The 10,533-nt window shown below is 36.5% G+C and overlaps 2 protein-coding genes across 2 annotated transcripts; both read left to right on the top strand.

Annotated features, from left to right (window-relative positions):
* The first annotated feature begins 603 nt into the window (after positions 1-603).
* On the top strand, positions 604-5,087 carry prelp (proline/arginine-rich end leucine-rich repeat protein). The gene is made up of 3 exons (XM_051122913.1): positions 604-903; positions 3,511-4,493; positions 4,571-5,087. Exons 1-3 carry the CDS (start codon positions 881-883, stop codon positions 4,732-4,734), a joined length of 1,170 nt encoding a protein of 389 aa, XP_050978870.1. The 5' UTR covers positions 604-880; the 3' UTR covers positions 4,735-5,087.
* Positions 5,088-8,022: 2,935 nt separating this feature from the next.
* Positions 8,023-10,250, top strand: il19l (interleukin 19 like). Its single transcript, XM_051122916.1, has 6 exons — positions 8,023-8,048; positions 8,163-8,341; positions 8,864-8,926; positions 9,030-9,182; positions 9,809-9,883; positions 10,152-10,250. Exons 2-6 carry the CDS (start codon positions 8,183-8,185, stop codon positions 10,233-10,235), a joined length of 534 nt encoding a protein of 177 aa, XP_050978873.1. The 5' UTR covers positions 8,023-8,048; positions 8,163-8,182; the 3' UTR covers positions 10,236-10,250.
* Positions 10,251-10,533: the final 283 nt, after the last annotated feature.

The raw sequence follows: 10,533 nt of genomic DNA, 5'->3' as shown, positions 1-10,533 counted from the left end.
GAGGAAGACAACACTAAAACAGTCCTTTTAAAACCTGTAACTGACTGTGAACTGCAGCTCCTAGGACTTACAATTTTAAAAGACCATATATCACAGATGTTGTTACTCCAGATGTTAAAGTCCTTTTGGGTTTAAAATATAAGCACAGGTCTGACCTCACCGTGTGAATGTGCAAATGTGAGTGATGGAGATAAATAGGTTTCTCTGGGAGAAAAAAATCATGTTTTTCACATCTCGTCACCATTGCTCTGCAGCTGCAGCTCTCTGCACAAGGCCTGAAAGTGCAAGAAAGAGAGAAAAAATAAGTCTGAGAGAGATTACCCAAAACCTAGAGCACTCAGAATCACAAAAGTCAGACAATCCCAAATAAGGGAGCTCACGTGATAAGATTTCAGAGAAAATCAGGCATACGACACCCAAGTATGCAAAAAGCAAAGCTATCCAGTACTCTGTGGTAAAAATAAAAAGCACATGATTTTGATGAAGTATCCCAAGGATCCACATGATTGGGCAGAGGATGGTGCTGGAAAGAATTCTGACCCTACACTTTCTCCACCCCGTCCCACCGGCCCTGTTGTCCTCGATACACACCCATTTCCATGCATCAGTGTGTACAGCAGGAGAGAAAAGATCCTGGTGTTAAGGGATGGATGTTTTGATTTAATTTGAGGCACTTTCCCTCAAGGCGGGGCAGGGAGACAGAATTGTTGACCTTCAGAAGGAAAGGAGGGAACGACCCAATCGGCAGACTGCTTAGCAGAGGAGAACAGGGGAAGTACGGAGGAAAGTGGGGGAAAGAAACAGAGTGAGAGAGGAGGAGAAAGCAAGGTGGGAGAGCAGAACTCTGTGAGAGTGAAGTGACAGCAAGAGGATTCATCAAATGAGGGCAGGAACCAGCAACAGGTAAGAAATGCTTTGTTTCTTCAAAATAGCCATAAATCAGGAGACAAGCAACATAACCACATACAGAATATCAGAAAATCTGTGGATGCTGACAAGAAATGGCACAAAAATTTAGCCATTAATTTAGTCCTAAAGTCTTCTTTCTTTAGCCAAGTGTCATTTATTCAATTTAGTTAAAGCTTATAAAAATAATGGCATGATTACCTTGGCTGTTCACTCAGTACTTTCCGGCACTCTTGCACCTACTTTTTAGGAGTCAATTAATATCTAGATTTTTTGCAATAACACCTCTGAGCATTAACACTTTCTGCAATGCTAAAATAAGTAGACACTCTCCTACATATATATATAATAAAATTAAACCATTTAATAAATTAATTAAAGAATAATGCAAACAATTGCTTATTATAAAAAGAATTTTAAATACAGTCATTGCAAACAATAATATAATATAAAATATAAATATAACAAATAAATATAATAATAATAAAAATACAAAAAAAATAAAATAATAAATCATTGATTTTCTGCTACATTTTTATTAATCTTATCAACTGCCTAGGTAGCAGACCTGTAATGTTTCTGGTCCAGTCTGTTTCTAGGCAAAACCATAATCCCAGAGACCTCTTTTGTCTTCTTCAACCTCTTACCAAATCTAAAACTCAACAGTTCCCTCCTATTTTGAGTCTTGCCAGCACTGACTCATAACATGTTTTTGTTATTATGCATTTGTCTTATCCCTAGTAATGACCTAAATCTCCTTATATGGTCACAAATATTATTTAACTTTTTAATCAACATTTCTGAATAAACCTAAGCCCTGATAGGATCACAATCTCTTTTGCACCCCACCTAAAGCAGGCATGCAGAAGAGAACTAAACAAATCAACATTTTCCCAGGTTTCCTTTCTCTCAAGGCCTGAGCCTTGCTGCCTGCTCTCCATGACCGTGCAGCTGACACCCAGCCAGGCACTTTCAGCCAAACATCTGATTGTGATCATCCATCAGACCCGCTGCATTGCTTCTTGTTTTGTGCCTGGGTGTGAGTCTCTGTATAGGATGCATAAAGTACCTAATTTCTCCAGTGAAATTATTCATCTAGGCTAAACAATAGAGTTGAACAGGGATGTTTTTAGGGCCTGGCCCATCTAATCACATTAAACTTAATATTAGATACTTGTAAACCTGTGTCAACAAGAATCAGAGTCTTTGCTTATTTTAGAAATGTTTTAACCCACTAGGATTAGTAACTCAATTAAATCAACCCTGCTTAATATAAAGTTTCCAGCACAAAGTGCAGTATAAAAGAATGATCAAAGGAAATTGCTGATGGGAGCTCAGAGCAAAAAAAAAGATGTTGAAATTTATCAGTCTGTTAATTTTACAAAGCCATTTCTTTCCACTGAACCATAGTAAGAACAATAATCTTCAACCTGAGATCACTTCCCAGCAGTCAACCTGCAAAAATATTTTTAAGAGTGGTTTAAAATCGTTTATGAAATTATGAGGATCCTGGGAAAAAAAAAAAAAAAAAGAACATGAATTTTGCTTTGTATCAGAACATTCCAAAAGAGAACATCTGGGCACTTTTCTGAAAATGGAAGCTGAAGCACGGTTAGGTAATCAAGACAATGATCCAAAAGACAAGCGACTCCAAAGCAGAAAAGCAAAATAAAGCGAACTTACAATGTTCTGTCTAGTCAAAGTTCAGACATAAACCTAAAGGAGATGTGGCATAAATTTATAAAATATAAAAGTTCTTCCTTTAAAACTTTTTTTGATTGAGTTTAAAGTCCTGAAAAAGTTAAAGTCAAAAAATGCTATTGAATTATTGACGCTTCAGTAGCAGTCAGAGTCATCATATAGGAGTTAAAAAGCATATAAAGAATCCTCATTGAGATGTTTGGCCTGATGAGTTTTTTGAAATATGACTTAAAAAAATTAAGTGACATGGCTCATCTTTATACTTTGTACTGCCTGCAAACTTTTTTTAAAACTAAAAACAAATATCCTAAAAAAAAAAAGGAAAACATTTCTGGCTAAGTAGAGCAGGTTGGGTACTATTGTAGTAATAATGAAATGTTTTTGGTGTTCCACCAGTCAGCAATTCAGCTGTGGTATTTGTTAAACAAAACTGACACACAGAGGTGCAGATAGCATAGGAACGCTGCAATTGTTCCAGCCACTGGTTTCCTCTAAGCTCCCCTGGGTGTTGAGCCTGTTTCCCTCATTAAGACTCACTCTTTCCTAGGTTTTACTTTGCACAATAGAGTCTTTATCAGAAGCCTGTGCAGAGAAACCTGTAAATCCAGAGCTGCTTTTTTAAAGAGTCTGTAGAAGTCATAATAATCCAGCCAAACTGGAAGAGTACATAACTGCATATTTTGACAAAGATGACATCAAAAGTCTGTAGCTCTGTCATGCCAGACCATGATCAAGGGTCTCCACAGCAAAGAAAAAACGCAAACAATGTCCTTCTAAAATCTTTTTTCTGATTCTTTATCCCAAATCAAAGGTTTAAAAAATGTTCTTATTTGTGAAAGAAATGCACTAATCAGCACAGGATAACACAAAATGACAATGTTTTCTTGCTGCTTTTCTGTTCAGGACCATGAAAGCTAGGTTTGCATACTGCTTTCTTCTTGTCCTTCTTCTGATCACGGATGTCTGTGGCCAGCGAAAACCAAAACCAAAGCCTGTCCGTCCACCTACCACTAAGAAACCTCCTGCTCCCAAGAAACCGTCTCCCCCTGCCCCAAAATCTGAACCCGAACCCCAGGAACCCACAGACTTTCCTCCTCCGATCCTTGGCCCTCCCTCTGAATTCCCAGACTGCCCCAGAGAGTGTTTCTGCCCACCATCTTACCCAAATGCCCTGTACTGTGAAAACCGCAACCTCCGAAAGGTCCCGATCATCCCGTTTCGCACTCACTACCTGTACCTACAGAACAACTACATTGACCAAGTAACCGCAGAGTCTTTCAAAAACTGCACTCAACTCAAATGGATAAATCTGGGAAACAACCGCATCCGTTCAGTGGAGAAACAAGTGTTTGAGAAGCTGCCAAACCTCCTTTATCTTTATATGCAGAGGAACGAGCTAAAGGAGGTGCCTGATGACTTGCCGGACGGTCTGGAGCAGCTCAGACTCAGCCGGAATCAAATATCAAAGGTCCCTCCTGGAGCGTTCAGCAAGATGGAACATCTCGCGCTTCTGGATCTGCATCACAACAGGATCAGTGACAGCAGCTTGGGCAAGAACATCTTCAAAGATCTAAAGAACTTGATTCAGCTCAACCTGGCCCACAACATCCTAAGGAAGATGCCTGTGAATATACCAAAGAGCCTTTTTCAACTGTTCTTGGACAGAAATAACATTGAGGAGATTCCACAGAACTACTTCAAGGATTTTACAAACCTGGCCTTTGTGAGACTGAACTACAACCAGCTTAGTGACAAAGGTCTTCCAAAGCTGGTGTTCAATGTGAGCTCACTGTTGGATTTGCATTTGTCCCATAACCAGCTGAGCACTATTCCCCTGTTCAACTCTGAGCTGGAGCAACTTCATCTCAACAACAACAACATTGAGAGTATGTACTTTTGTTCAGTTCGTTATTGTAACACAAAACATTTTTGTCCAAAATAACACATTTACTTATGTTTGCAGGTTTAAACGGCACCGAGATCTGTCCCACTAACTCTCTCTACATGCATGATGAGAACGGAGCGCCCAAACTGAGATACCTGCGTCTGGATGGCAATCACCTGAGTCCTCCCGTCCCCTTAGATGTCATCATATGCTTCAGACACCTTCATGCTATAGTAATATAAGATGGTTTGAGTGATGAACAGATTCATGCATGCCTGTGCACAACCAGGCCTACTTTCCTGTCTACTTGACAGTACTGATTGAATCAAACAGTACCTGAGAAAACAAATTTTTAAACAATGCATTTTTTCCCTTTATGATCAGGAATGTTTCATTGTGTAACCTAAATACTTTCAGTGCATCATATTTATTGAATTTTCTGCCTTGAATACAACTGAGCATGAGTATTTTGCATTAAATTTCTATGTTTCTATGTGATGTTACAGAACTGAAGCAGCAGCGATGGCTGAGTGGAATTAATTAAACCTTAAAAATAAAGGTACATTAACTGACATATTGTGCGACAAACAACAAACGTAGTTACAATTAAGGAGTTTATTGGTCTATGGGGTAGACTAAGATATGATGAAACAAAATGATAAAGGGGGGAATAATGTAACTACTGTGTAGTTGAAAAAGTCCTTAATGTGCCTGTGTTTTTAAGGTACTGTGTGTAGTCCTGCCTTTTACTTGTGACAGTATTTCTATATAAATAAATAATGTATAAAAAATAAATTCTGTTTCAACATACTCGGTTTAAAAAGTCATATGCAGAATATGTAGAATTTGTCTGCTATTCACATTTCACATAACAATAAAACTAGACAACAAGCAGGTTTAGTGTATAATTTACTATTACACTTAAAAAATAAAGAGTTTTCACAAAGATGCCATAGAAAAAACATTTTGGGTTCTTTAAAAAAAAATCTTTCTGTGAACAGTTCTTAAAGGGATAGTTCACCCAAAAATAAAAATTCTGTCAGTAATTACTCACCCTCATGTCATTCCAAACCCGTAAGACCTTCAATCATCTTCAGAACATAAATTAAGATATTTTTGATGAAATCCAAGAGTTTTCTGAACCTGCATAGACAGTAACGCAACTGACACGTTCAAGGCCCAAACAGGTAGAAAGGACATCGTTAAAATAGTCCATGTGACGTGAGTGGTTCAACCTTAATTTTGTGAAGCTACTTGAATATTTTTTGTGTGCAAAGAAAACAAAAATATTGACTTTATTCAACCATTTTGTTTTTGTAGAACGTCCATCGTCTGTATATTCTGATTCAAGTAAAGCTGGGCATGCATTGTGGTACTGTCCTACCCGAAGACTGACACAGAAGAAAAAAAAAAAAGTTCAATAAAGTTTTTATTTTTTTATTTAATTTTTTTGTTTGTTTGTTTGTTTTTTCTTTCTGGGCCTTGAACGTGTCAGTTGCATTCCTGCAAATATCTTAATATGTGTTCTCAAGATGTACGACGGTCTTACGGGTTTGGAACAACATTAGGGTAAGTAATCAATGAAAGAATTTTGGGTAAACTATCCCTTTAAATGCACCACTTTTGTTCTTACACAAAATTTTCCAAACCCAAATTTATCTGGCACATTTTTATTTTATGTTTATGGTGACACCTTGTGGGAACTTTCAGAATAGGTATCACAGACTGAACCACTGAACTCATGTTTCAGGTTCCCACATGTTGACATAACGCAACAGTACAATCAGGAACTTTTTATCTGGTAATACCTATTAATGATAAATGACTAGCATTTTAGTTCTCTTCCTGCTCACTGACTGCAAATGAATTTAGTGTTTCAGTATCTTTAGATTTTAAACTACTAATCAAACAAGTATTTCATGTCATCTGTTTCCTTTCTGGGCAAAGAGAAATCTTTCCACACACAGCTACCTGTACTGCAGTTTTACAGGTTTGTTTGGCAAACATTCAGAGCAACCATTGTTAGGAAGGACAAAACAAAACAAAACAAACTACCTGCACCACCAGGAAACAAAGCAAGAAAGGTCTGAACTTATTTCCTGTCAATGGAGCTCAACAGTATAGCAGAAATAGCGTTCTGCTGGACCATGTACTTTTAAAAGGTTTTCATTTGATTATGAAATAACCAGTAAACAAGCACTCTCACATTACACACTAATGTCAGGAAGAAATGAATTGCCCCATTTAGAAGAAAATGACTATAAATTAACCATACGTCAAATATGAAAACAATTTTTGGTGACTTAAGGAAATTTGATTTTAGTAACTGTTTATGTGAGCTGTGCTGAAAGGTGAAAAAAAATTGACACAATTGAAAAGGAAACTCCGACTTGTCAGTCAGCCTTTATCATTCATTAGATGAAATACACACATTCAATGATGTAGAGATGTTGGTAAGGCTAGTAAACTAAACATCCTAGGTTCAAATTTCGGAAGTGATATGAATTTGTCGGTTATTACTTGACCTAGCCCCATATCCCCGAGAATACCCCTTGGGGACTGTCCCTGTGGTAAGTGTACAGTAATCTGCCTTTTAAATGAAGGCGGCTAAATAAAGAATAACCAAATGATGAGTAGTAGCAGTCTTTCTTCCTCATCATTATTTCAAAAAGTGTATTATTTGTAATTGTTAAAATGTAAATACAAAAATAAGGTGTCATTTTTATTATACTATTTATAAATCTTTGTTAATGTTTGCTAATAAAAAAGTTTGTTAGTTTACAGTGCATTAACTAATGTTAACAAACACAACTTGTGATTTTAATTAAGCATTAGTAAATGCTGAAATTAACATTAACTAAGATTAATAAATGCAAATAACTTCACAGTATCAGTTCCCAATAGCTATTAATTCCAGACAAAATAATATACTGTTTAAAAGTAGAGTCAGTAAAATTAATTTTGAAGGAAATTATTATATGTATTTAGCAAGGATGCTTTAAATTGACCAAAAGTGACAGTAAAGGCTTTACATTGTTACAAAAAAACTTTCTAATCCTCAAAGAATCCTGAAAAAAAGCTTTCCACAAAAATATTAAGTATATTAAGTTTAAGTTTTTATAATTTATGACAGTTAGAAATATTGAGATTTCTGAAGGATTACATAACACTGAAGACTGGAAATTTAGCTTTGCCATTAAAGAAACTAATAATACTCCAAGTAAACACCTTTCAAAAATATGAAATAATCTTACCCCAAAATTTGAAACGGTAGTGTATAATATTTATAATTGCACAACTACACAGTATAACATGCCACTACAGGTAAAGTACGATTATGTACGTCACTAATTGTTTGAACGGAAGTCAAATTCCCATAGTGATGAATCAATAATCTTGCAAAGACATGCACTTCCTCTTACTGTAATGGGAGGTAGAATAGAATCAAGGAATACCTGTCGAAATTCCCCTCCTGTCCCACTATAAGAGCACCTGTCATCGCCATGCAGAGGTGCACATCATTCTGTGAAGAAAAAGACTCATTGGACCTCATCAGGTAATAATACATAATGTACAGCATATTTATTTTATTCTATACCAAAATGATATAGCACATACAGTATGTAGCACATGCATACTTATGTTTGACTGTCTTTTCTTTTTATCTCAGGCTGAACTGTTAGCAGCATAATGAAGAACTTGTTCATCATATATAGCATGTTTGTATGCACCATCCTTTGTGGTCTATGGGACACAGCCGAGGGTCGACGGCTTCACTTGGGCAGTTGTAAAGTGAACATTCATACACATGAACTCAGGCACCACTTCCAGCACATCCGTCAAAACATGGTATGTTTACAGTCTAGCCTTTGTCATGTATTAGTCTCAGCATTTCCTTCTATTAAAATAGCTGCATACTAAACATGTATAACTGCTCCAAGTCAGTTTTCCACCATAACAATGACGTCACTGGTGATGTCAATGGGCTTTCCTGACAGGTTTGACATGTAAACCAACAGGTTATTGATTTATTTTAAGTTCTTCTTGCACTCTGCATGCCTAAATCAAAAGAACAGCATGTGGCAAGACATGCTTTTTCATGTTTCGGTTTTGGGTTCAACATGCCAATGACATTTGAGCATGACAAAGCCAAAAAAGAGCGAAAGGAATAATTCAGTCAATCTGTGGAAACTCCTGCCCATGTCTTCAGCTCTTTGTCATATCTCTTGCAAAAGCAGAGCTGAAAAATCATATGTAAACAATGCCGTTTTAAGGTGGCCTCATTTTATTGTGTCTGTGGTTTGAGGTTATGTAGTGATTACAACGGTAATGCTGATATCTGCAATCTGATAATATCTCGTGTTTTGACAGATTTCTGGAGATGATCACAAGGGAATCAGATTACTTAGAAAAGACGTGATGAACAGTTTACAGGTAACATTTTTGGACATTAATAGTCTTTTTATAACCTTTGTAGAATCAACTGATCTATTAAAATGTACCGCATCAGTGATTTATGTGTCTTCGTCATTATTAGGCTACAGAAAGCTGCTGTTTCCTCAGGCAGCTTCTTCACTTCTACATGGATAAGGTTTTTATCAACTACACCAGCAGTCATTCGCTACATCGCAGAACCACCAGTGTTCTGGCCAACTCCTTCCTCAGTATCACCAAGGACCTGCGAGTGTGTGTATGTAACACTATTAATTAACAAATGTTTTTTTTTTTAAACTGTTGCAATTGTAAGACTGGAAAAAGATGGGAAAAGTCCCACATGCTGTCGTAACTCACAAATCTTTTTACAAAGGTCAAGGTCAAGGACCTTCCTTTGGCATTTGATTGGCATCACAAAAGTTCTGTGACTAAAACAATGCTGAGTAAAATTTTGTAAGCTACAATATGTGGGACTTTTCCATTTTACCTACTTGGATCTACATACCTGTCTCTGAATAAATTAATGTGCAAGCTAGGGCTGGGTAAAAAAATACAGATTTCTCAAATTTAATCAATTCTCGTTTTTATTCTTAAATCCCAAGAATCGATTAGCCCTGTTTTCATTTGATGGGAGGAACACTGTAGCACACCTCCAATCCAATAAATCACAATAAGCTTTGTGCTTCTTTACTCTTGATATAAAACAAAGTCTCATGGTGAAGTGGCAGGTCGCTGTAGGGCCTCAGTTCAATGGAAGAACTGAATCGTAAGCTTGTGAATCAGAATCAGAATCGAATCAGGAAATTTGTGTCAAAACCCAGCCCTAGTGCAAGCTTTTAGCAGACTAATCTAATCATACCTCTGTTTCTGTCTATCCGAAAGCATGCTAATGCACACTGTGAGTGTGGTGACGATGCCAAACAAAAACTCACTGCCATTCAAACCATGTATGACAAGGTAAGAAACGTAATTCATTGACAGGACACAACATAACTTAGCCTGCCAACACAGACTGTAAAAAGTTTTACAGATTTCCTCAGACTTTTAATGCCCATCATTCAAAGTCATTATCATCCATTTTAGATTTTTAAATATTTTATTTAAACTGATAATGCTTATAATTTAACACATTTCAACATTTTAAATACATTCCACAATTCTACCGACATCTCCCCCACAATCAACAGAAAATAAAAGAAAAAGAACATTTCTTTTTGTCTTTCAGCTTGATCAGAGTGCAGGAGCAGTGAAAGCTATTGGAGAGCTGGATTCACTACTTGAATGGATGGAAAGTTTCCAACACCACTGATAATACACTAAGACCAAACTAAGATATTTATTATGTTTCTAAACCAGGGACATCTGCACAGATTCGAGAATGAAGAACATTTTCTACCTGACTCTAAAAAACAGTTTTAAAAAGTTTACGTTTCCTTACAGTTCATGTGAGAATAATTTATTTATGATTAACTACTTTTTAGACCATATTTATAAGCATATTTGCATGATGTTTAAATGTCATGCTGCAAAGTAGACCTTTGCGGTCAGTTTGTTGTATTGTTGTCTTCATAAATATGTAGTTTATAAAATAAAGATATATTTGAACT

This window comes from Labeo rohita, chromosome 11, assembly GCF_022985175.1.
Source record: "Labeo rohita strain BAU-BD-2019 chromosome 11, IGBB_LRoh.1.0, whole genome shotgun sequence".
Taxonomy (NCBI): domain Eukaryota; kingdom Metazoa; phylum Chordata; class Actinopteri; order Cypriniformes; family Cyprinidae; genus Labeo; species Labeo rohita.
This window is presented reverse-complemented; position numbering and strand designations above follow the sequence as displayed.